General features: G+C 46.0%; 2 protein-coding genes across 2 annotated transcripts in view; both read left to right on the top strand.

The window, feature by feature from the left end:
- Positions 1–26,953, top strand: part of ARHGEF9 (Cdc42 guanine nucleotide exchange factor 9) — a 196,573-nt gene that overhangs the window by 87,601 nt on the left and 82,019 nt on the right. The window lies entirely within an intron of this gene.
- On the top strand, positions 2,571–2,750 carry LOC133626576 (uncharacterized). The gene has a single exon (XM_062006583.1). It carries the CDS (start codon positions 2,571–2,573, stop codon positions 2,748–2,750), a length of 180 nt encoding a protein of 59 aa, XP_061862567.1.

Here is a 26,953-nt window from a genome sequence, read left to right as displayed (position 1 = left end):
AGGCCTTTGCTGCTTCTACCTGCCCAATTTTTGCTCCTTCTGCCCATATGCAAAGGCACAGAGGAGTCTGCCTTGAAACCCTGATGGTCGCTTCCCAGTGTTGGCATTGAGAGGATCTGAACGGTGCAGGACAAGGCGAGGGGATGGGCTGTACCTGTGGATGTGTCTGCAGGCCCTCAGGGCTACTGTGGACAGGTAGAACATCTCTCCTCTGCTTCCTGCAAAAGTAAGGCTGAATCTGAGGCTGGGGTCTAGACCCAGGCTCCTTCTGTGCTTATTGCAGTTTAGAGGGAAAGATTAACCCTCTATATTTAGGCCCATTGCGTGTTTTGGAGAGGTCACTGTTATTACTGAGACTGAAACAGGAATTTCCTGGATGTTTGTGGGAGTTTGGGTGTGAGTTCTGGAAATTTACCTGTATTGTTTTAGGAAAGGACGGTAACAATAAATATACCACATCTGTTACATGTTTGCTGTTCTGCCTGGGGCAGGCTTAAAGCAGCTTCTTGTAAACATGCAGGTGAACAATCACCTTTCACTGTCCTCCTGAATGAGAGATTCTCTGCTCGAGCAGAGCAGGGGGTCTCAGTTGCTGGAGACAGGCTCTGGTTTTTAGTTATCACACAAAAGAAGAAAGAGAGGAAAAGAAACCACTCGATTAACCCAAAGCATTCTTATTTCTAACACTGCTCAACACAATCCTGCCCTTTGAGTTTGTGAACACATCATGGCCCACACATGCTACAGAGATGGTCAGAAATGAGGAGGATGGTCTTGCACAAACCTCTGGGACTCAGGGGAGGCTGATGAGGGAGGACATTGGGGAGACTCAGTCCTCTCCCATCCAATACAGTCTGTGCTTTGATGGTATTGGGGATGGACATAGAACAAAGCTGCTGCATTTTAGGAAGCCCTCTGGCAACCCAGATAGCAAAGGAGGAAAAAGGCAATAAGCCTTGTAGTAAACAGCTGGGTTTAGTGTTGGTTTGTGTGGTAAGCTGGGGTAGGAGCACAATCCCACCTGTCGCTTCCCCAAACATCAGTGACAAAATAATGTCAGCCCTGGAAGGATGCTGTGATGGATGCAAGGCCTCTTCTTGTTGGTGTGAGCTGACTCCAAGCACTTGTCTCTTGAGATTCCAACATTAAAGTCCTCCTGGACTCTTGTTTGCTACTGGGGAACAAAATATTTGGTGCATGTTGGCCTCATGTCTGTGTGTGAATGTCCTGGGTATGTTAGAAGGAGCAGGTTTCCTCAGCCCCCATATGCACATTTTGGTGCATAATGCCACATGCATTGGCAACATCTCTATAGTTGTCTTTGCCTGTAAAATCATTTGCTTTTATCCAGTTGAGCACATCTGTTTTGTGTGTGTGTGTGTGATGCTTCTCTAAAGTAACTGCTGGTTCTGAGATCTAAGAATGAGGTTTGGGATGGCAACTGGCACCTGGACCATAAATCCTGAGTATGTGAATTAATTGCAGTATGTGAATTGATTGTAGGAGTGAGCTTCTCTGGCTGTTGTGAAAAGAATAAAGAGCCCCCATCCTGTCCCCCCTTCACTCCTCTTTTTAGCATCTCTAGCTGTAGATTCAGAACTCAATTTAGCTGTCAATGTGGAGGGACCCAGCGCAGTGCTGAAGAGGGAGGCTCTGCAGCAGATTTACGATGGGATGATGTGCACGGTATCATACAGAGCTAAAAAGTGATTCCCCCTACAAAGTTCCCACCTTACAACCTCACGGTGAATTTCCAAGTCCCCAGTTTTTGTTCCTTTGCCTGCTTTTCTTCCCCACTCTCTCTCCCGTTCCCCTACCTGGTCTGAGCAGGCTCCTAGCAGCACTGGCTGTTTTTTTGCTGGCGTTTAGTGTTTTCCACGGGCAGCTGGGTGCAGGCGGTACCGCCGGGGCAGGCGCATCCCCGCCGTACAAAGGCAGCGAGGAACGGGATCTGCGTCGCACAGCAAGCCCGGAGACACCTTCCTGCAGCTCGGCGTTTGGCATCCAACCGCGCCGCCGATTTCCCTGCGCCCAACTGCCGCAAAAGCAGAGAGGGGGGGAAAAACCCCCCCATGCCTGCGTGGTGCTCCCTGGTACGGCGGGCGGAAGACTCGTGTATTTATGGAGCCAGCGCTTCCTTTGGCGTTTGACTGACAGCCAGGATCCCTTCGCCGCCTGGTCACTGGAGCTGATTAGTATGCGAGAGGGTCCGCCTCGCACCGAGAGATGCAGCCGCAGCAGCTTGCGGAGCTGTCACACTCATACAGGCTTCTTATCTGCACTGGCTTGACGAATTAAAAAGCAAGCCAGCCAGCAAGAGAGAGACCGGGAGAGAGAGGGGGGAAGCGCGAGAGAGAGAGAAGCTCGCAGACAGCGCTCGCCTCCTTTTCCTAAAGGAAGGATTTCGCGTCTTAAGTGCTCACTGGTTGTGATGATGCTTCACTTAGCGGGCTCCAGAATGAGCTAGAGACAGCAGATAGAGGGGGATAAACTAAAAGCAGACCACAAAGCATTACGAGCAAAACCACAACCAGGAACAGTTTTCTCCTCTATTCTAGCATGGTGGATGTATGGACAGTCTTACAGAGCAGAGGTTGACTTCTCCAAATCTGCCAGCCCCACATCTTGAACACTACAGTGTTCTGCATTGCACCATGACCTTGGATGTTCAAACGGTGGTCGTTTTTGCAGTGATTGTGGTGCTATTGCTTGTGAATGTCATACTCATGTTCTTCCTGGGCACTCGTTAAATGGATTTTTTCTCCTGAGCTGTTGGGGGCAACTACTACCACTAGCAATTCAACAAGAGAGCAAGAGCGGGAGAGAGAGAGAAAGGCGAGAGAGAGAGAAAGAGAGAGAGAGAGATTTCTTACTGAGGGGGGAAACGCGTTGAGCTTCAACATGGCCTCGCTGTGATATGTATGACGTTGGTATATTATCTCTCCCTAAATCTTTTGTCATGTCTTGTCTTTTAAGTATGCCTGTAAGTGTAGCTGCTTTTGCCTGGGTTTTAAATGTGATGAATAATAGTAATCCATTCCTATATTGTGATGTGCGAGCGAGACAGAGCTGTACATATGTACTTAGAAGCAGAGTGAAAATATCTTTCTGTGGTAAGCACCGGCTGTGTTGTTTTGCTTCCTTTAAAATTGAGACTCAAGTTAAGAAGAAGTCATTTTGTGTGAAATTTCTAGCAAGCAGTTAATGTGCAATGTCTGTGAGAGTAACCATGTAGCTGCCAGGTGAGAGGTGGTGGTGTGTGCAATTGAATCGAGCTCAGAACATTTTTAAGGGGGGGGGGGGGGGTGAGAAATCCTATTAAAGGATTAAATCTTTGCTAAAATAACATTCAGCCACAAAAAAAAAAGGAGAGAAATTCTACTTTATTTAGCTGTGTTGTCTTGATGATCAGACTGTTTCTCAATATTAAGCCCAAAAGCCTCCAAATTCTACGTCCACACTGATTTAGTTTGACTCTTTTTAAAAAGAAAGATGTGAGAAGGACCAAAATATAACTTGCTGGGATTTTTTTTTCCCCTGTTGGTATGTGGTTTGTATCTCTGTAAATTGGGCAGGAGGGATCAAAGAGAAATGGGGGAATACATGCTTTGTTTTTCTTTTCTAAAGCAACAGATACAGAGAGATTGGGGATTTCTCCAGAAATTTTATATTGGCTTTCTTTTCTTTGGAGGTGTATGTGTGTGTGTGTGTGTATATATATATATATATATATATAATTTTTGGTAATGTATGTAAGAAAAATCTTTGCCCACCTCAAGGATAACAAGATTTTGAGATTGGTTGTTTTGTGTGACTTTATTTACATTGATTTTCTTGAAAATGAAGGGCTAAGTTGTATATTATGGACTTGCTGAAAAGGTGTCCACTAGTTAGAGGTCTTTCTCTCTTGAAAGATGCCTAGACCAAAATTGCAATGTTTACAGCTTGGAAGCAGAGCGGGCTGAGGGGCTGGAGTGTCAGTGCATGAAGTTTAGAGAGAATATGAAAGGAATGTCTAAAAAGGATAGTGTCTTTTCCTCTTGAAAAATCTGTCTCTGCCCTGTGGTTCTGGTAGAAATCTGAAGGATTTTCTTCTCTGTTATTTTCTCCTCCAGAAAAATCAGTATTCCTCAAACTCAAAAGAGTCATAATTTGAAACTGTTTGTCTCTTGAGAATCACTGGAATGATATTCCCAGGATAATTTAACTAGTTCATGTTAATTCCAGCTGTCTGTTGTTGATCTGATGTTCTCTATTGATCATTTAACTGATTCATAAAGACATAGCTGGAGCTTACAGATGGAGACATATAGTTATTTCCATGTGAGAGTCTGTCTGATGCAAGTTAAATGCAGAGCTGGGTTTAGAAGCCGATTTCTTTTTGGCTGGTGGCATGACTGGAAATTGAGTTAAATGCTGCAAATCTGACACTTTCAAAGTAGCTTTAGCTCTGTATAAGAGAGAAAAATTTTTCCATGAGTCTTGGGGTGACAACAGTCAGCTCCTAAAGCTGATAAGCAGCATTTTGTGGCAGTAGCCCTGTTAAATGGGTAAAAAAAGTGATACAAAGCCAGGGAAGGTGCTCCGGTGCCTGCTGGCTCCGTTCCCCGTCTTCACTTGTAGCTATCTGTGCAAAAGGTATCGGCTTCACTTTGTAAAAGACCAAGGGAATCTTCTCCAAGAAAAATAAGAAAATGATGCTAAGGATGGTTTGGGTGGTTGAACAGCTCAAATTTGCTGTATTTTCCTGTTAGCTATCATAGTCATTAGTTTTATAGGCTGCAGAATCTCCTGGAAATAGAATAAATGAATAAAGATCACCATGGAAAGGGAATCAATTAAACAGCAGCCAAAATAATCCTTTCAGTGGAACAGGTTTAAGGGACAAAGTTATTTGGAGGAGTTAAGGGTGAAAAAAAAAAGAGGGAAAGAAACCCCCTCAAACAAACAAAACAGTGAGTTAAAAATGGAGTGCAACTGTGTCTGAATGTTTATTTTCCTCAGTGTTAGCTCTCTGGTGTGAAGGTTTACCTTTCAATAAGATTTCTGTGAGGAATGCTTGGCACCTAAGTTGGTTTTCTGGCGTGTGCAAAGTGCATTCCTTGCTCTGGAGCTTGTCCTTCTCTTTGGATGGTGTTTGGGGAGATGTGTGTGTGCACCACAGTGTTTGACATTGCATGTGTGGGAGCTGCTGTCCCCCATGCCCAGCTCCTGACAGCTCCTTCTGGTTCCATCGCTGGAGCCGGGTGCTGGTGGGGTGCATGGGGGGGATGAAGATGTTGTGCACGCTGAGCTGGGAGCTTCTTTGATTTTCCATGATGGAATGTGCTTGAGAGAATTAATATAATTTGATTACAACTTTCTTGCCTGTTACTCTCCCAAAGGCTGGGGGAGTCAAAGAAGTCACGTTTATGCAGAGTAATGTGAGCGTGAAAGTTGGGAGCCAAAGACTTTGTTATTGTAGCAACACTGTTCCTATTATATCATGTTTCACTGGACTTTTGGGGGAAGGAGAGGAAATAAGGCTAAAAAGTGAGGAAGGGCTGGGCTTTCTTCTGCTTGTTTAGGTTCATGCTGTTTCCCACCCTCAGTCCTCCATGGTCACCTTTTTCAAACAGGCTTTGAGCCACCGATCCCAACCCCATTTTTGTAGCTTTGCACCTGCAGTCTTTCATTTCCCCAGCCTGCAGTTGAGTCTCGAGCTGCCTGGTTTGCAGGAGCAAGTCAGTAGTTAACTCTGTCCCGCCGGACTTTTCAAGAGCAGCTCAACCCATGACAGTCTCCATTATCAGCTTTTTGAGGCGACAGCATTCGTGGTCACTTGCACTAGACCTCCTGTATTTGTGACTGTGCTGGTCAAATTCGGGGTGTGATTTGCACACTGGAAAATACTGGCATGTAGTGGAGCTTTCCTTCTCCCTAAGCTCTGTGGGACGATTTGGTTCATGCGTGTGATTTGTCACAATCAGGTTCCTGGGGGTTAGTTTTGGCCCTGGAACTCCTGCCTTGTTTGTGGATGTTGAAGTCTTCATGGGGATGCTCGAGCCCAGCAACAGGGAAGAGAGATCATTCCTTTAAATAAACCAAGGCACCGGCCCTCTGGAAAACACAACCCCAAAGAAAAATATTCATTTGTATGCAAATAGTATATTTATAGTGCATAAAATCCCCTTCAGTATTGCTCCTGTGTATTTGCAAAGGCTGGGTGATGGGAGACCTGCCTTGCTGTTTGTCTGCTTAAGCAGGATTCAGTGTTATTTGCCACAGGATTCATGAAAATGCCTCTGACTGTATCATAGCAACCCTGTTCCACGCAGTCCGTAAAAAGTCCATACCTCCTGAGTGGCAATCCGCTGTCTTAAAGATTCAGGCACCCTTTTTGCCACGGGGAAAGGGGACATTTCTCCCTCTTTGGTTGCTTCAGAAGAAGCAGATGTGTCAGGATGATCCCTGCTAGTCCTGCATTCACTGTGGTTTTAATGCTCTTTCTGTAATGCTAGTAAGAGAGGGTTCTGGTTTTTTGAAAGCTTGTTCCCCCACCCTGATTATTTCCCACCTCTGTTTTAAATCTCATATGACAAGTTAAAAAAGAGACGGGACAGCTCAGAGGTCTCTGACGTTGGTGGATCTTTTCTGTCCTGCCATTTGGATTTTCCCCCAGGATGGCAGCAGCACAGCACTTCCTTATGCTTTGTAGTGAATGAAGATCTGCCCAGATTCGAGCCCTTCTGTGGGAATGCAGAGGTGCTTTCTCAGCCCGTAGATGACTGTTGTTATGAGCTGCATGTTCACCTGACTCCTACCCCATCTGTTTGCATAATGTGGTTATATTTCTTTTTGGATCAGGTATTCAGTACACAGCCCAACTGCTGTGTATAATGTCTGAAGGAAAATTGCCCAAAATCCATGTAAGTTTGTTTGTTTGTTTGTTCAATTTTGGTTTGAATTTGTGACTAGAACCCCTCTTCTGTGGTGTTCATTTCATTTTGTTCTTTGATTCCTGTATGTAATGAATGCTGGTTGTGATGGAAGACCCAGTGCTCTTTGTGTACAGTGCTTGCTTACTTGCATGTACGTATGTCTTTTGCCTGTCTTGTGTCTGTGTGTGCTGGACGTTGTCAGTGATGCATCTGTGTCGGTGAGGGAGGGCTCTGTATTTTGCATTTGCAGTGTGTATCTTTCTCAACTGAGTGTGATAATGGCATTCCATGTGTATCTCCCAGTGAAACGTGACGGGGGCTATTTTGGTAAAAGGCAGGGATTAGTCTCTTGTGTGTGGAATCTCCAATCACTAGAAGTTAGGGAGCTTGAGGAAAACTCCCTAGTGTTAATAATTGTGTAACAATTGTGCTGTTGTGAGGAGAGTGTTTGTTCGGGGATTGCAGCAGTGTCACAGATGGTTCTGCTGGTTCCTGGTTTTACCAGATTTACTCTACAGCCTTGGGCATGTTCTTTCACTGCCTTGTGGCTCCTCTTTCCTAGCTGTAGAAGCAGAACATCAACTCGTTACCGAGATGTAGGTGGGACCAGTCGACCCCTATTTCTTCCCTTTCTGTAGTGTGCTGTAGCTGCAGAGGGTTGTTGTTGTGGTCAGGTGGCAGGGGTATGGTGGTACAGGTGGACAACATTCATCTGCCTATGTTGAGCCAACTGTACGTAGCTGGATTTTACCCCTTAGAACATTGTAGACAGCAAGCTGTAGTGATTTATGCCTCTCACTAAAAATAGATGCTGCTGGAGGAACTATGATTTATTTTATTGGTTATGCTTGAATTTCTTTCCTGAGTAGAAATTTAGTCTCAATCTGAAAGAGCCCTCAGATGGCCAGGTTATCTCTAACCCTGATGTCTTCCTCACCAGTAGAGGATCATGCAGCCTTGTCTCCTTCTAGTTTTTGTAGAGAATTATTCCTGTGTGGTTGGAAACACCACACTGACCATGTGTTCAGTAGGAGATCTGAGCTCAGGGCAAGAAGCACTCAGAGCTCTTCTCCTGATGAATGTGTTGGACAGGCCTCAAAGCTTTACCCCCAAATTAAAGAGGACCTTAGGGGGTGAGGGAGCTCCCACATGAATGTATTTGACAAATTAAGTCTGGATTTTAATCGACTCAGATTTATTCATACAGAAAGTTTCATAGCAGCGTGCTACCTTGTGGAGCTGCCTCTGCTCCCATCACAGAGCCAGGGAAACTGAGGCACACGGGAGTCAGACAGTGCTGCATGGTGGGCTGGGAGTTAATAGCGGACCTGGGAGCAGTAGCAAAGTTCGAGGGACCGTGGGTCATTCTGCCAGCTGGGCTCTGCTGCCTCCTCTCCATCTTCAGCGAGGCAGGGCAGGCAGGCTGCTGCTTTGTTTCTGCTCGTCCATTTGACCTGAACTTTGCCATTTGGAAGTGTCAGAGGGACAGGCTTGTGCTGGGGAGTTGAGGAGTGAGCAGCTTGCAGTCTGGGGGAGGATCTCTTTTAGGGGATTTCGGAGGTCCCAGCGTAGCAGGCTCCAGGAGCAGAAAAGTCTGTCCGTGCTCGTGTGGAAGGTCCCAAGTGCTTTGGTGCCTGCCCCTTCTCCCACGTCAGCTGAGACATATATAACAACATACAGACTGCTGGCAATGATGGTGCTTCTATTTTAGGCAGCAGCTGCGGCTGAGTAAAGCAGGGCCTGCGCTACAAGCCGTTTTGCTCGACAGTCTTGTTTAAGTCTCTGAGGGTTGAACTGTTTCCCTTGCCCAGGTACCTTCCAAGACTTGCATGGCAGACAGGCAGAGCCTGATGTTTGCTGAGGGAGAGCAGGCAGCCTTGCCGTGGTGGCACAGAGGGAAGGCAACAGTCTGGATAAGTGCCATCACCCTGTTGCCACAACGTAGGGTAAGGCAGCCTGACCTGACAGCCTGTCCTTTTTCCCTTGATAAAAGCCAAAGCTAATTCCTAGATCATTTATTGTGACTAGGTTACCTTACTGCTTCACCACAGGCACAGGTAGCTGTGTGCTTTAGCATCCTTTCCTTCTGGAGCTCCTGTGCCAGACGTGTCCAGGGAGCTCTGTGTTTTTGCTACAGGGACCTGTCCATGGAACGATCCTTCCTGCTTTCTTTTTGGTGGGGAAAGGCAGCATGCCTGACTATCCTACCGCTTATCAAGACCAGGGCCTCTGTTCCCAGCTCTGCTCCCCTACCTGCCTCCTGTGGTGACCTTTGCACGAGGATCATTGTTGTCAGGTTTGCAGCCTGGGCAGGGATGGGCTTTGATGTGCTGGATGTGCCCTGTGCCACCAGCGAGCCCACGCAGCCTCACCACACATCGCGTAAAAAATCACTGCATGTTGCTGATGAGGTTTGTTGCATCAACTTCCCTCTCTCTGCTCAATATTTGCCCCAAGAGTGTCTGTTTCTAAAGGGTTAATCTTCTAATACCAATTCTTGGGTATTTAAGCTCCTACAAGGGAGGTCAGAGCTGACCGTGAGACTGGTGGCAGATCACGCTCAAAGATGCCGGGAGAGGAATCAGCCAAACTGGGAGGATTTTGAAACTAGCAAAGATCCAGAGGATTCCATTTGTGTAGGGATTGTTTCTTGCAGTAGAAAAAAATGCAGTTTGGCCTCAGCTACACAAATATAAATGTAGAGAAATACCCTGATAAGCAGTGGGCTAATTTGCCAGGCACATCTTTGGAAAAGTTTTAGCAAGGAACATTGTTCTATTGGAAAAAAAACAAAAGCACCAGGCTCTTGCTGGCAGTATCAGAAAAGAGTTTTTTCAAAGGATTTCTGCAGGCTGCATTCCCTCTGCTGTTCCTGATGCTTCCACTCTCTTGTACTGTATTCAGTGTATCTGACAAGGTTTTCGTAATAGGCTGTGCACTGAAGTTTCTGTTCCGATACCAAATTTAGGGAAGGCTTGTTATGGAAAATTCTTTCTTCCTTGGCTTGATAAGGTACTGATTAATTTTATGCAACTCTCTTTCCTTATCTAGTTGAGCTTCAGTCAGTTTTAGTATCATCTTGGCAACGTGAGATCGGTCTTTAATGTTTGTTTTTAAGGGTTATTCCAATGGCTTTTAGGCATGCTGGATGCCTTTGTGAAGTTCTGTGAGAATTAAGTTAAAAAGCTACAATTACAGGACAGGTTTTGAATCCAGATGAAAGGTTTTAAAGTTTCTAATGAAACAAGAAAGGGCATCCTTTAAATGGTAGTTGACTCTGATGTAGTTTAAGGTATTAAATTAGAATTGTTTTACTCCAGTGTTGCAGAACTGCAAAGCTGGATGTGTAAAAATGCGTGTACGGTGCCCAGATACAGGAATGTGCTTATGTGTGTGACTGTCTGACACAGGGATGAAGGAGAAGGACTGTTCCTTCTCCATAGGCAAGTCTGAGATAAGGAGGGTTGGGTGCAGCTTCACGTATCTCTGCGTTAGGCCATCAAGAAGGGCTGTGGGTGTACAGGGTGCTGTAGAGGGGAACGGCCGCCTGCTTTTGCCCAAATGCAGAGGCAAGAGGAGGAGATAGTGCAAGGCAGATGTCTGTGCCTGTGGGTGCAGCCAAGGAGGGGGCCTGGCTGGGTGTCTGCCTGTGGGTGCAGCCAAGGAGGGGGCCTGGCTGGGTGTCATGGGCAGCTCCCACCCCTGCCAGGCCCCACGAGCAGGGGGGCATCAGCCAGGCCGATGAGGAGGTTCTGCTGTCATCAGCGGAGAGCATCTGCCTTGATTTCGTGCTCAGGAGTTGACATCTGGATAGATTTTCAGTCTGCTCTAGTCCAGGGGAGACGAATGTCTCATCTGATGCCCAGCAGCAGATCGATCCCATCTCCTGGACACCGAGGGTTTTGCAGAAGAGTCTAAAAGTTTTTCCTAAAGAATTAAAAGTGCACACACATGCAGAGCAAAGAAACTAAACCTCCCAAACCTTCAGGCTGGGAAAAGATATGCCTGAGACTAAGCATCTACCTTATAAATCTTCAACCAGGAGAAACCTGGCTTATTCAGTGTGTGCCTGGAGCCTGGGCAGTGTATTCATAGGCTTTAACAGGATGGAGGAATTTAGAAAGCACTTGCCTTACTCCCCCCCTGCACCCAGTACCCCACTGCAGGAGTAGGTGCTGACAAGCTAGGTGCTGCTCAGCCCACTGCCATTTGCAAATTGTCACAGTGGCCTCCACTGTCACAAAAGCCATTTTTCCAGGTCGATTTTAAGCTCAGTATGAGACTGTGTCTAGTCCCCAGAGCCCGGGTTTGGCTGGAGGTTGTAGGCAGCATGTTCCTGGTGCTTCTTATTTTGCCATCTTCCCCCATAGCTTCCCAGTTTCTCGTTCTCCTCCTACACTCCCTGTGTTAAACAGTTGCTGTGTTTTGCCCCACAAAATGGTGATGGTTGAAGCTACCTCCAGCGTGTGCTTTCAGAGCAGACGCCAGGCTGTCCCCCTCAGCCTCACATGCAGCACCCTGTGTGTGTGTTTGCACGCGTGTGCAGGCCTTTGTGCATCTCCCATGTTCCTTTTCACATACACAGATTAAAACACATGTGCATATGTTTTCCTTCCCCAGATACAGTTTGGAAAATATGAGTCAGCAGCAGGCGAGAACATATTACATAATCTCAGGGAGTGAAGAAGAGCTTGCAGTTTATTAGGAGGCAGGCTTTCTGCATAGTGTTTTTAACATCAGTTTGTTAACCACGCACTGGTGTGTTCCTCTAGGTCAAGTGGCCTTATTTCCATTGTACACAGTTGTGGCCGGTGCAGAAATGTAGGCCCAGCACTTTTGGGTTTCATAACAATAGCACAGTCTCGTGGCTGTGATGATGATAATGACTTTTCTCCTCTTCCTTAACGTGTTTTCCTGCAAAGACTCTGTGATTTTTTTTCCTCCTTTTTGCTTCCCCGCACTCCCCACCTCCCGCTGGTTGCTATAAAATCTCCACACTGAGAGAAATCGCACATGAGTGCAGCTGGAAATAAACGTTGCCCCCTCCGCCTCCCCTCTGCTCACAGCCACCCACCTCCACTGCCTACACCCAAATGGGAGAGTGAAGTCAACATCCACTTTTAGCCCCCGTCTGCTGCTCTCACACGGCTCTCCCCGCAGCTCCTTTCCGACGCTGTGCCCGCCGGCCACGCAGAGGGTGGAATTCGGAGGGTGAACACTATTTTAACAGCTTCTGCAGCTATAAGAGCACTTGTCTGTCCCATCAGCAGTCATGATATCATATACTTTATCAGAGAGGGATGAGAAAGGACGTGCAGTTTGCTTCTTGTTAGCTAAGCATCGCAGGGACGGGGGAGCATTATGGATTATGGAGAGACCGAGGAGCACAAACAAAAAAACCTCAAATAAGATGGATGTGGCTCAAGTCAGACAGCAGGAAAGTCAGGGGCTGGAATCCTGCAGGATTCCACGGGGGATGAGAACCAGTGAGGCACTGAGCAGAGGATGGTGGTCAGGTGCTTTCGACAGTGCCAAGTCTCAGTTTCTCCATCTCTAATGCCAGGCTTCATGCCAAGCTGTTCAGTCAAATCTCTGCGTTTCTGAAGGATGCTTTGAAAGCCCAGGAGGGGAACGGGCACTAGCAGAGCTAAAGGAAATAAAGAAAAGGACTCGTTTGTTTGGTTGGTTTTAATTTGCCCAATAAAAAGGGAAGATTTTGAACCACTTTCATCTCTCAGGGCACTACAAATACTTCCGCTGAGGCTAAGCTAGTGGTTGCCTTTCAAGCAAAGAGAAAGCTCTGTTGTGGTTTGAAAATATCAAAGCCTTCCCAAGGAGGCAGTAAATTGCCATGCTGGCTGAAACCAGGAGTGCAAGTAGCTCCATGCCCTGTCTGGGACAGTGTCTGAGACACATGCTGTAGAGAAAATTGAGAGAGACACAATAATTGATGGTGACGGAATAACCTGTTTATCCAGAGCACTCTGTCTTCACCCACATTAGCTCACGAGTTTCTGATGCTTGGAGACGAGAATTTAAATCCTTCTGTGGTTTTAAAGCTACCAAGAATCTGTGCTGTAACCAGGAAATTCTCATGAGCTCAGCAGAGGGGATGTGCTCTTCAGTCCAACAGCCATCAGGGCTCTCAGTACTTTATTCCAGAGCCCCTTGGAACTGCGTGTGTCTGCCCAGTATTTGGAGCAGTGGGGATGATGGGATGCTCCCAGGGCTGCATTTTGGGGGAACTGCCCCCCATTTCCAGCCCCTATGAGTGATGCCACCGAGGTCATTTCATCTTTCTGCATCTTTATTTCTCTTTCTGTGCAGAAGGAAATTGCCCTTTCCTGTTAAATGGGTTGACAGCTGAGGATGAAAATGACTGTATTCAAGGCAGATGGGATCATAGCAGACCAGAGGTTGCTGAAAAATGCCTCTTGGCCCTTGTCAGGCACAGGGGAGAGGAGGGGAGAGACTTTGCAGGGAGCCTCTGGAAGACAGAGCTCCCATCCAGGCTGCACTCTCCTTTGGTTAAAAGCAACACCTTGAATTTCACCCAAGATCCCAACAGAAAGGAGATGCCAAACGATGTCAGCAGGGTTCTGCCAAAGATGAATGTGGCCAGAGATATTTTGCATGTGCAGTGTCAGGTTGTATCGCCATTGCTTTCATGGTTTTAAACAGCATTCATCTAGGTAAGAGCTCAACACCTCCTTGGAGCCTTCAGTCATTATTCATTAATAACACAGTTGCTCCGTTATTAATTGATCCAAGTTAGACTTTTTGTTTGTTTGTTTCTCTCAGCCTTTTGTGGTATTTCTGTGCAGTTAGAAATTAATCTGCATTAAGGTGACATAACTAAGTGAAAGTAGTAGCTTTGGAGTAATGGCTTTTCTGTTTGTCCTGGTGTAAGCTCCAGGGCAGGACCATTCAGGGTAACCAGTAATCCTCTCCTCATGGCCAGCAGTATGCACTGTGAGCCTCTCCTGTGTCTTAAAGGAATGGCACAAAAGCCACCCCAGGCAACCTGGTCCTACATTGGATGGTGGAATCCTCCTGGAAGTGCTGTCTCCTAGAGACATGCTGCCTGTGTGACTGAGTGATGTGAGCTCACATCTTACATCCCAGATCTTTCCTTTCAGACCTTCTGTGTTTGGCCATCCTCTCCCCAAAAGGAAGGTTGTTCCCTGGGACACATTTCCTCCCTATTTTGTCAAACCTGGTGAAGTCTCAGATAGTCATGAAAGACTTCCACTCCTTCCTTTGAACATTTCTCCCGCAGTAGAAAACATCTCACTGTCACTAACAGTGGTTTTACATTTCTTTTATTAACCTTTTTTTTTCCTTTCTACTGCAGCCAGTTTTACCTTTGCAGGGGGGTTCTTCCAGCTCAGGTTGAAATTCGAGCAATAAAAATAATACTTGAGAGTCTTCATTCCAGCATCTTAAACATATTTTTCTGAAGCTGGGTTACTTAAACACTTATAAAACCTGATGCAAATACTTGAGTACTTTTTCTATTTTAAAATAGAAATGGGTGCCTGAAACCCTCAAAAGTCAAATGAAGATCAAAAGCTTGGGACTACTACCAGTTTTCTGTATTACTCAGATAAGTGGGAAGGGACTACTATGCTAACGAGTCTAATGCCTCTGTAAAGCTCAGTCCTGATGCTCTTGAGGGCTGGTCTTGGTGTCTGTCATTCCTACTGGAACGTGGCCTGACTGGAAAGCCCATGTTTTATCATCCTGTGTTCACGTGCAGCAATGGCTAGCAAGTGTCTGGAGTGAGGCTCATGGCAGCACTGCCCTTTTCAGTGGTGGCTGGACTTGCTTTACAAGCTTTTTGGAAAGGTAGAGCTGGTTTCCATCATTGTCCCTCACCATTTTCCTCCCTTCCTGTGTCTTATGAGCAGGAATCAGGACAACAGATGGAAATTTATGTCCTGAAGGCAGGTGACAAGGGTATCCTGAGGATTCAGGGTGGTTCACAAGGCAATTGCCTCTGATAAATGCTCAGACCTTTCCATGAGTATTCTCAGCAGCTACAGACAATGCTCACAGGGGGTATTTTCACCACTGACCAACTGTTATAGGGAAATGTTACAGGGCTGTGTCAGCCACCACCAGCATAATCCTTGTAGTGATAAAACAAAAATGGATGCAGAGTGATTTGGCTAGAAGGAGGAGTGGAAAGAACAAGCTAGTTAAAATCCAAGGAATGGCTGTTGAAGTGCAAAAGGATCTAGAAAGCAAAGAGGCAAAAATAAAATGTGAGACGGAAATGAGTAACATTTCTGCAGCATTGTATAACTCATTTTAATTGCAATCCATCTAGAAATCTATTTGAGGCAAGAAATCAGTTCAGAATTGTGGAGCAAGCAGTGGTCTTCCAGATGCTTGCAGCTTTCTGGATTGTTATTTTCAGCTTCCTCCCACAGTTTATTCAAGTCCCTTCTTCCTTCCAGTGGCCACGGAAAGCCTCCTCCCACGGCTGCATTGCAGGTGGGGCAGTCAGGGAGCATCCTGGGGCTTTCTGCTCTGAACATTCCCTCTTGTCGCTTGAGGAACACCTTGAAGTGGTTTTACTGGTGGGCACAGGGAGCTGGAAGGTGGAAGCCCCAGGGTTTCAATAGGATAACCCTACTTTAGAGAGGACCATGCTACATCTTGCAGGCCAGACCGAGGTGGGCAGGTTGAACTGTTGCCCACACACACAGAGCTCCTATTTTCCCATGACAATACTTTGGTGAGAGTGGTAGAGCTGGGGCCATACTGTGCTATTTACACTGGTCACCTCTTGTAAATACATCAGATCAGATCATGCAGTGTAGGCATTATGGCTGCCTCAGCAACTGGTATTTATTTTTCACCACATAACTTCTCAGCTTGCTTAAGAGACCAGTTGAAGTCCATCAATGTTAAAGGTGTCTGATATCTGGCAGGCTGTGGTACATTTGTCTTGGCAGAATTAAGGCCTGAATCTAACAGATGCCATCGCTGTCATTCCCAGCAGTCTCCTGAAAGGCCAGCGTGGTGCTCCTGACATTTTTCTTCTATTTGGTGGCATTTGTGAAGAAGGTTTTACCTTGTTTCTTGTCCATCTTGAGCGTTCAAGGCTGCCAACAGTGATTTGCATTGAATCTGGTTCTTGGCAAGAGCTATGCAGAGACTGGAGCAGCAGTGTGCCTGGGCAGAGCTCAGCTCTGCTGCCAAGCCACCCTCTCCCAAGGTACAGGCATCCCTCTCCTCCTTGGAGGTGGGCTCTGCTTCACTCTGTCGTGGGCTTCTATGAGCTGTTGCTTACTCAGGCTCACAATTTGACTTTGGGTTGTGCAGATTGCTGACCAAGTGCCTGCACTTTGCTCCTTGACCGCTCTCTGCCTGCTTCCAGAATGTCCCTTTAGATTTGATCTCCTTCTGTCTCTTGTACTGCCTTGGGGTTCAGTCCTGGGAGCTGGAATCAAGAATGGAGACAAGAAGTGAGCAACCCAGGAGGCAAACTGCACTCCTCAAGGATCAGACCCTGTTTGGAAATCAGGTTTACAGGCAGGTGAAGGTTTGAGACAGGAACCCAAGGACAGACAGCTAGAAAGAGTCCTCAGCAGAAGGGCTCAAAACATAAGCAGTTGACTCCAGGTAAGCATTATCTCCTCTGACTTCCCTCCTGGCTTCAAAATATGTCCCCCTCAACTAGTCTCTTTCAAACTGCCTGTACATACTCAGTAGAAACACATCTGTAACTGCTCCATCCCATGAGCATAGGGAATGATGGTGCTGAATCCTGTTACTCAGCAGGAGCTATGCTGCACTCGCTGCCTGGGCAGGGAGGAGATTTCCCTCCTGGGACAGCACAGCAAGGTTTAGCTGATTTGTCTTTTCATATTAGTGATAGATGCAGTCTCCAGTCCTTGTTTCTGCTGACAGGGTATTAAATGCATTCATGTTTAAATAACTGGCTTACAGCGAGAAATGGAGAGTTTGTAGTGGGTTTCCCAAGTTGGGATGAATCTGAAGAGACTGCATCTCAGAGAAACTGTCTGTAGGCTGAGAGGTAGGTGAGGAAAGGGGAAATGCAGGCTTTTCCAAATGAAGAGAGTAGAGATGAAAGAGGGAGAAGGACACAATGCAGGAAGTGAAGCTAAGTATAGAGGAGTAGTGTTATAAAGGGAAAACTGGGGCTGGAGGTCAGGACAAGTTAGAACATGCAGAAAATGTAATCCACTAGGCCATGGATTTGTATTTCTGGAACATAACTGAAGTGCCTTCACGTGGGTCAGTTCTCATGAGAGTGGAGAAAATACCAGAACAGGCACTCAGGGGACAGTGTTCCTTTGGCTTTGAGCAGAGCAGATGAAAATGTTTCTTTGATCACAGAGGCCCCTGAATGGTGAGAAGCTCAGCATTTCCTCACACACGGGCATCTCTAAGCAGCATGGCTTTGTGAAGGGGCAGCACCAGCAGAAGCTGCACAAAATGGAGTTGATTCTAATGGTAATGCAGAGAGGAGCACCAGCCCTCCCAAGGACAGATGGATTCACGAGTAGAAGGGCTCTGGAAATGGGCCATTGGTAACACTGGAGCAGAGAGGAAGGGAATATTTTATTATTATTACCTGGAGTGGATTCAAGCCTTAAACAGATGGTAGGATTTGCCAGTTTGACTGTGCTAGAAAGCTGGGCGTTGGAGACTTGGAAGCCAGTCCCATCCATCACTCTGGCTACAGGGTCCTGTGTCCACCGAGACTTTGTGAACCTGAAAAGACTGTTTAGGTCAGGGTTTGGTTTGGTGGTGATACTGGTGTAGACTGGGGTTATAGGTGCTGGGAGCTCATGCTGCAAAAATGTCTTGGTTTTGGCATCAGTCCTAAAGAGGAAGAAACAAATAAGAGATATTTTATAGGCCAGAATCAGTGTTTCGATTACTGCTTTGGAAAGAGTGATAGAGGTGGATCTGGCTGTAAGAAAAGGATTTATCTTGGTGTTCAGTAGCCTATTCCAAACCTTCCTGATCTCTGTAGCTTGGTCAGAAGTCCCTGGGTTTATGGATGACCTTAGAAAGCACAGGCAGTATTTGGTCAGCCAGGGTGCTAGGGAGACAAGGCTATGGAGTCTTATCTGTGTCAAGCAGCTTCAGTATCTTGTTTTCATAAATGCTCCTATAATCATTACCAAGAGCATTGGGTTCTTCTTCTAACACCAAAAAAAAGAGACTTAATTCTGAAATAATTCTGTCCCATCCTCTGCTACGTACTCAGAAACTCTCCCTACTTCATGCTGATGCATAAACACAGAACAGACTTCCCCCCTATTTTCTTTACCACCAGCCATTTTAAAACTGAGAGCTGAAACTCCAGGATTCTGGCCACTCCCAATGGACCTAATGGGGAAGAGCACTGGGGAGGGGTTTGGGGAGCCTGGAAGCGAGCCCAAGACCTTCAAAACCATGATCCAGATTCTTTGGCTTTTGAGCTTTCCTACTGTGCTAGGAAGTGACAAGATTCTTGCAGCTATCAGGTTTTAATTTTTCATCTTAGAATATTATGTATTGAAATATCAATAATTTAAACCTATTCACTTTCAGGCAAATCCCTCTGAAGTGATAATAAACATGCAGCCAGTTTCTGGAGAAAAAACTAAAGGTTTTGGAGTTTGTGTAATGACTATCTGTAGGTGTTTGCCTACTGCCAGAGCACTTGGAAGATGCTTTCTGCATCTTTCTCCCCATCCAACCCTTTCAAAAGGCCCTTTTTTACTAGCTGATGAAACTAAAGGCAAATAATACAAAGTACTTACTGGCTGTTGCGCTCTCACAAACACGCATAGTGTGCAACAAGACAGGGATTTGCAGCTCCACACCTCAGCAATGACCTATGCAGGTGGTATGGGTGAGTAAGGGCAATGTAATGTGACCATCCTCTGTGCCTGAAAGAACTGGTGAGTTGGGTGCAGCTTCAGAGATCCAAATCTAGACCCATTACTGCATATGAATTTGGACACATGGGATTCTTACGTAGTTTCTTATGTGTGCAGTTATTGCCTGTACAGACAGTCCTCAGCTCATGGATTTACACGGGGATGTGCCTGCTCTGATTCAGATCCATGGCATTTTATTGTTGCTTTCAAAACTCTCTCTAAAAATTCCCTGGCATTTCCCCAAACAGAGCGCCAGTAGCCTTAAACTCGACTCATTTCCTTTGCATCAAATCACGGAGCTCATCAATAGCAATCTCTGACTCCAGCAGGCAACACAGAGGCTTTTTGCATTTTACACCCTCGACAGCTTTGTGGTAAATAGGTCATTACTAATACAATAGCTGTAATAAACCACAATGTATGAATTGAGAGCATTAGAAAGGATGCTGTTTGTGGCCCCTTTTCTTTAATAGCTCATATTATTTCCAGTGCCAGCAGAACGATTTAGGTCGTATTTACTTGGTGCTTTATGGAATCAATTAACAGCATCTTATTAAGGGTTTGTGCCTGGGGATTGACAAATGCTCAGGTTCTTTTGAACCTCTGTGGTTACTTTCGTTAACTAATGTGATGTTAAAAGATAAGGTGAAAGCCAGGAGATGGCTGCTGCTCGTCCCGTTGCTGGAGACCAGAGCTCTAACCAGTTCCTTGGAGCCTTTTCCCAGCAAGTTGCTCTCAGAACCTTTGGGTTTGATTTTCCAGTAGGGATGTCACATATGATAGAGGGAGTCAAAGGGGCCAGTTTTACCTTTAAAGTCTAGGTTTAATTTCTTTTTCTGTTAAAAAAGATGTGTTTCGACAGTTTGTCACATCGGCTCAGCCTGTGGTGTCGTGGGCAGTGAAGTGTTAGGATGGAAAAGCAGAAAGGATTTTGATGAAGGATCAAGTCAACTCACTAATGTTCTTTGAACATCTCCTGTGCTGACCTTGGTCCACGCAGACACACGCCTGCTCCTCTGGCTCTCTTGTCTCAGGGAGAGCTTTTGGAGGTGCTGAGAGGATTGCCAGGCAGGATTTGAGGAGATTTGGGTAAAAGTTTTGAAGGGGATTTTGCTGGAGGCTTTGTGCTTTGCAGCAGAGATGTTTTGCCAGCTTCTCCTGAATTCAAGGCTCCATTATGTGTTTATTTTTGAACTGAGGAGGAGGAAGGGAGGGGAGGTATCATCATCAGGCATTTTTATAGCTGTGGAGAGCGGGGAGGGTGAAGTCTGTGTGTCACAAGAGACCTTAAATCTCCGTGCTTGGGTTCAAGAAAAGCACAAACCCAGTCTCTTTTGTGGTTTGTTGTGAGTTCGGGCTTTTTCTTTCACTAGACAAACATTTAATTATTTTATCTTTATGCTGATGATGAATCAACTGAGAGAACTACAAAAGATAATGCACTTCTATTTTTGTATCTTATACTAATGAGACTCAAGCTAGAATTTTCCCCTGTATGATTGGCTAAAACAGGGTAGGAACAATTCAGAGGGAGAGGAGGAGGGAGCGAGATGCTAAACACTCAGCAGCGTGCACGGACGTGCCTTGGAGAAAACGTGCAACGCTGGGAAAAGGACGAAGAGAAGCAGTTTATTGCTGTGAAATGGATCAGTAGAGGATGGGCCTCTGTGGGAGGAGCTGAGGCTGGAGGCAGCGGTGCCGTCAGGGCTGTACTGCCGGCTCTGGGTTCTTGGCACGCTGCTGAGCAGCACGGCTGGGCACCGGGGCTGTCACAGCCCGCAGCGTGGGCTCGCTTGCTCCTCCGTGACTTGGCAGGATCCGAGCACTCCGTCAAAAGTTCATTAATAGCTTAGGTTAAGAGACACAGAGCTGCATGCAGCCTGCTGGCAAATGCTGGAGAGGGACACAGTGAGCAAAAAAAGGTCTAGGCCTTTATTAGTGAAGGAATAGCTGCAGAGGCAAGCACAGGTAGTGTGTGTGGCCATGGACTGACCTGTGTTGATGTGTATTAAGCACAGAATTTGTATTAATTTATATATTATTTATGTTAACTGCAGACTCAAACATCTCTCTGATGAGGAAAGGCTAAGAGACCTAAGGCTGTTTAGCCTGGAGAAGAGAAGGCTGAGGGGGGACCTTAGCAATGCTGATAAATACCTAAAGAGTGCGTGTCGAGAGATGGGACCAATCGTATTTCTGTGGGGGCCACTGACAGGACAAAGGGTAATGGACTTAAGCTGGAACACAAGAAGTTCCCCTGAACACAAGGAAAAACAACTTTGGTGTTGAGGTGAGGGAGGGTGTGGAGTCTCCTCCTCAGGAGGTTTCCAAACCCGCCTGGACACGTTCCTGTGCCCCCTGATTGAGGGGAACCTGCTTTAGCAAGGGGTTGGAGCTCTGCAGGGCCCTTCAGCCCCTTCTGGGTCAGCCTGGTAGGATTTGTTTTGCAGCTGTGATGAAATTGGAAGTTAGATCTGAGGCTGTGTATGAAGCAGCCTACGTGAGCTAGTTGTTTTAGAGGTGAGAAACTGCTCCTAAACTACTGAAATGCTTCTGAAAGATTAAAATTAAAGGTTTGAGAAGTTAACATTTTCTTTCATAATAAAGAGGGAATAATCAATGCACAAAGCTGGTGAGAGGTTTTGTTAATTTGCTGAACAGTGTTGTCTGTCATTCAGTGGAAAATGAGACATTTGTGAAACAGGAGCAGGGAAAATAAAGTAAAAATCACAAAAAAACCAGCATGCACTTCAGTTTTCCAGGGGCTGATTTGAGCTAAGCCAAGGAACCTGAAGGTCACAGGTTCTCCATGTCCTTGCTTGCATTTTGGGAGTAATAACTTGCAATGTATGCACCTCAGAGAAACCAACTGCAATATTTCAGTACTTGACTAGTTGTGTCATTGGTTCAACCTCCTTTGAAGGGGGCAAAGAAAGGATATGTGCCCAGTGAGGAAAAACCAAGGGAGATGAGGAGTGTGCTTGAAGAGTCACCCTGGTACCCTTGAAGGTACCAGAAGATCTGTGTAGAAATTTGTTCTCTTCAAAGGGGCCCAATTGTGGGACAATGTTTTATAGTACCTCTAAAAAGAGCTGTTAATAAAATTAATCTGGAAGGGAAGGGCAGCATGGAAAAAAAGGTGAAATTTTACAACCCTGACACACAGTAGATGAAACCTGTAAATCCAGCCCTGGCTGGTAGTGTCTGGAAAGCATCACTGATTGACCCCGAGTAACGTTGCTGCTTCAGTCTGACTGGACAGATACCCACCCCACCACCACCATTGCTGTAATTCATATCCCTGTTTGAAGATACACTTGTCAAGGCCAAAGACTGAACTGCCCTGAGCCCAAGTGATTGCCTGTTGTATCTCTCAGTAAATTGGTGTGGTGCAACCTTGGGCTGTTGCGTCTGTGATGCGTTGTGTACATATCGCAGGGCTTCAATCTGTCAGTAGAACACCACTGTGTAAGGGCAAGAAAAAGGAGAAAAAGGAAGGGATGAGGCACTTTGAGCAATTCAGAGCACACTTTACAGGAAATAGGAACCTACTTGCAAGTAGGGGATTTATGGAAAACAAGAAGAGAAGGGCAAGTGGCAGCGTGAGCATACGTGGCACTAAGGTTTGTCAACTGATGCTTCTGGCTCTGAAGAGTCCCATGACCTTCAGGTTATTTCTACTTTTCAGGAAAAGTTTTCTTTCAAGACAATAGGAAAGCAGGAAAAAAAGTAAATGGCACCAATTGAACTGTGTGCATAGGGAGCACAAAACCTGGCAGCTGGGAAAGATGGCTGGATCTCTGATAACAGCTAATGGCTGAGGCTTCCCTGGAACTGTTTGTGCTCTTGGCCTTTTAAAGATGGAAGCTTGAAAATCTGGAAGAAATGGACTTTTTCTAAATTTGGTTAGTGTTTTGGACCTACCAAACTGAAAGTCTCAGTACACTCTAAAACATTTGAGGTGATTTGGGAATATAGCATTCCTTTTTAACTGCGGGTTTGAGAGACTTCTTCTGTGTCGCTGGCAGTGTAGGGGTATGACCTCTGCAATGTTCCACAGGATACTTGAAAAACTGAGACCAATTTAACAGGAATAGCTGTTGCCTTGGTGTTCCAGCTCTTCCATTTCTTTTCTGACTAGAGTTAAGCTCATAATAGTCTAACTGAGCCTTTTTGTTGCTACAAAAGAGATTGTTGTGGTCTGGGCATAAGGGACTGGTTTGTGACAGATATTTTATCAGAACCATTTGTCCAGGGCTGGAATAACAAAGTGAAATGTCATAACTACAGTATTTTGAAGAAGGTCAGATACTGGTAGTCTTTGCATATTTCCAAGGTTATTCTTGACCATTATAACAAAACAGACTCTTTGAGAGAGGGAACAGAACACCCTGTGGATAGAGAGGACACATACCAGTCACTTGCCAGCTGATATTACCTGACATCCTGGGGGCAGCAGTGTGTTTGCCCCAGACCCAAGTTTGAAGCATGTTTGCTGGGAGCCAGAAATCCAGCAACAGAGATGTTCTTCTGTAGCTGGAATTTTGAATGCTCTGTGTCTGAAAATGAGAAGAACCAGTTTGTTGAAGAGGAGAAATGGTGCGCATCAGAATTCAGTGTCCCCGTGAGTTTTTTTTCCCTCCTCTGGGATGTTGGGTTTGTCTTCTGTCTTCTTTTCTCGTTGTTTCTAAATTCAAGTGGCACAGTTTGCTGCACCAGGCAGAGGGTGCTCGTGCTGTGGCATCTGAAAACGGAATGCTCTGATTCCTGCTCTCTTCCCTGGCTTATGAGTTCTTCCCTTAAAGCTCTGTGTTTGCAGGATGAGCACCAGCCCTTGTACCTGTGTATGTCAAAGGTGCTTTAAGAGAGCAGCCAGAATAAATATTATTGCATTTCTTTTATATGTAATGTTTCTTATGGTGAAATAAGAATGTGGCTGCCTTTCTTCTGCAAGGAGCTCAAGTGAGCTTTTTGACAGGCTGGAGGATTGTGCTGCGGGAGATTTCAGTCTTTTAACCTTTAATTGACAGTTCTTTGCTGTTTGATGCAGAATGGTGAGATTCTTTAGGGGTCACATAGCACCTCCCTCTTTTTAATATTGCCTTACTGATGAGTTGAATCTGAACTGAGAATTAACGATGACTGTGATACTTTCTTCTTCCAAAAGCTCTATTTCTGAGATTGGTCCTTTGCAAAGTCCAAATGGTCAATCTGCAGCCTCTAGTAATGACTACTTGGGACTGGTGTGTGTTTCAACCAAAGAAATTCAATAGATATCTTAATGTATATAAGAAGGGAGAGTGATTTCCACTTCAGATCTGGCATGTGGTTATCTTGAAGCCCCAGCTGCCTGGGTAGTGATATTCTCAGGAATGCTGTGAAGCCACACACAGAACATAGGTAGGAAATACCTATTGCCCAGGGAGATGGTGGAGTCCCCATCCCTGGAGAGACTGAAAAGACACATAGATGAGGTACTGAGGGCCATGGGTTAGTGGTGGACTTAGCAGTGTGGGGTAAGGGGTTGGACTCAATGAGCTTAAAAGTCTTTTCTAACCAAAGGGAGTCTGTGAAAAGCAGTGGCATCGCTCACATTACCCCCAGTTAACATCCTCTGCTGACATCCATGTTCCTTATGTCAAGATGTTTGGTAGATAGAGTTAAAAGAAGGGTTTTTTTGTTTTCCTGAGAGGAAAGAATGTGTCAGGCAAGGAGGGGATACTGGCACTGTCACAAACCACAATGTCTTTCCTTATTGGTGGGTAACTCACCTGCACTGGCCACGGGATTTATCTGCGTGTTGTGGAGTCAGTGACACAATCCCAGGTCAGCCCAGGGAGCTGTGCTGCTGCAGCATTACCTGTGAAAGTGGGGACTAAATGATGCTTTTAAAAACCCACACACAACCAAGGGAAATCCCCTGCCTGGGTTCTTCAGGGAAAAAGAGGACTGAGCAGCCAGGGGAGTTGCTCTTCCCTTCAGAGCACAGCAAAACCCCCATGAGATCTGGTGGTTGATGGAGAATGGGAAAGATCAATCTTTGACTGCAGTTTGCTGTAATCAAGATGCTTTCTGTTCCTCTCTCACAGAGGATGTGAGGTCTGGCACAGGCTGGCAGGTCACTTGCCAGAGCCACTGCAATGCTATTGTTTTTGGCAGGCAACCAAGCCAACTGTCCACTGCAACTGTCTCCTTGTCCTTCCTCCTCCCCTAGCTGAGCCTGAGCTTGGTTTGCTCTGGGTTCATTAATATGCTAATCTTCTTGCTAGGCTGCACTAGTCCTCACTGGCCAGGCTCGTGGCTAATATCTGCAGAAAAAAAGGTGATTGCCTCCCTGTGGCATTAAGACAGCGAAAGGAAGCAACTGAGGTGTTCAATCTGAGTGACAGGGAGGTGTTGGAGGTGTGTTCACTGTTTCTTTGAGGCCTTCATTGTATCCTGTGTAACAGTGAATGGATGATGGCTGAGTAATTACCGTCCTAGTACCTTCATCCCGCTTGTGGTCTGTCACAAACAAGGCACACACATGGAAAAGATATTGTAGCATTTGCAAATTACTGAAATCACCCAAAGCTTAAAAGCTTAGAGCAAAGCCCTGTTGTTAATTTCCCAGAAAGACCACTGAAAGAAAGATAATTTCATGCAGGACACTAAAAAAAAAAAGCTACTCAAAAACGGAAAGAAGAAGGAAAATCCCTCCAGATTTCAGTTCAAGAATTATCCTGATGTATCAGCTGCCCACAGTTTTCTCTGCAAAACACCCCTTAGGTCCCCCTGAGCCTGGTGTTATTTCCAGTGCTGGGGATGGGAAGTGGAGATGCAGCACAGAAGCTCCTTTTCGGCAGGAGCTGCTGAGATGTGCTGCAGGAGGCCGATGGCTCCGGGAGCTGGCGGTGGGCTCAGCTTCCCAGCCAGCAGCAGCCAGCTAGCAGGCAGCACAGAGGCTTCCAGAGGTGTGCTAATCTTTAAGGTATCGAGCAGCAGAGTTTATAAATTAACAGAATTGTCCTTTCTGCAAAGCACAAATGAAAAGACGGATGGTTGAGATACCGGTAATTTAAAGCTCCTGTGACCGCCTCGGGTGCTGTGGTGGAAAGAGCTGCACGTGCACAGCAGGATTCCCTGTGGCAGCAGGTTCTTTCCTCATTGTCCAGCTGGGAGAATCCAGACTTGATTTTCATGTTTCTTTAGTTTTCCTCCAGATCCCTTATTTTTCTTTAGCATTCTTAGGAGCGTCCTGTACTCGTAAGCCCAGCCGTGTTGGATTTGCAGGATGAAAAAAGCAAGTTAAGGGGATGTGGGGAGGAGGTTGTATTGTAGTGAGCTTGATTTCCATTTAAAGTCTGTGCTGGTAGAGAAAAGGAGTATCTGTCCTGGTTGAAGCAAGGAATTGGGGGTGAGATGCTGTAAAGAAGCAAGGTTGATAGCAGTTCCCATATCTGAGACGTGGTGAGCTGTGTAGGGACTGCTACATCGCTTTTTAGGCATCACAGAGAAATTTGCTTGTTTAGGTTTCTTTTGTAGGAAACCATAGGCAGATGATGCTGAGTGATGCTTCACAGCCCTGCTCTGAGCTGCTCCAGGAGCCCAGGCCCCAGTGCTGGGACATTTGCTTGGAGACTGTAAGGCTGTTTGGGATGAATGCGCTGCTTTTGTGTTTTCACCAAGCTGAAAGTAGCATTGCACAAACCTTAGTAGTGTTAGGGAGTGAGGAGCTGGTCGAGTTAGGCAGTTTAGATCTTCTACAATGAGATTTTCAAAGCAGCCTTGCAAAGCAAACTCCCAGCTATGTCCAAAGTGAGTTTCTGCACACTCGAATCATTTGCATGCCCAAGTACAAATCTGCCTTTCCCACTAGAGCTCTGCCAATAAGAGTACTGCATCTTCTAGTGCAAGGCAATACTTAAAGCTGCTAGAGAAAAGACTCGTAGGAAGAGCACTAAGTGGAGAGGAGAGATAAGGAGAGTGTCTGAGCTGCAGAACTGTCAGCACACAGCTGATTTGCAGCTCCCAGCTTGGGTGGTATTACATCTGCGCTCTGCCCATGCCTGCCCGAGACTGGGGGCTTGGTGGGGAGAATAAACTGGCAGAGCATCCAATCTGACCAAAATAAAGAGGGATTAA

The sequence above is a fragment of the Colius striatus genome, chromosome 13 (genome assembly GCF_028858725.1).
Source record: "Colius striatus isolate bColStr4 chromosome 13, bColStr4.1.hap1, whole genome shotgun sequence".
NCBI classification, from domain to species: domain Eukaryota; kingdom Metazoa; phylum Chordata; class Aves; order Coliiformes; family Coliidae; genus Colius; species Colius striatus.
Note: the sequence above shows the minus strand (reverse complement) of the source record. Positions and strands in the feature narration are given on the sequence as shown.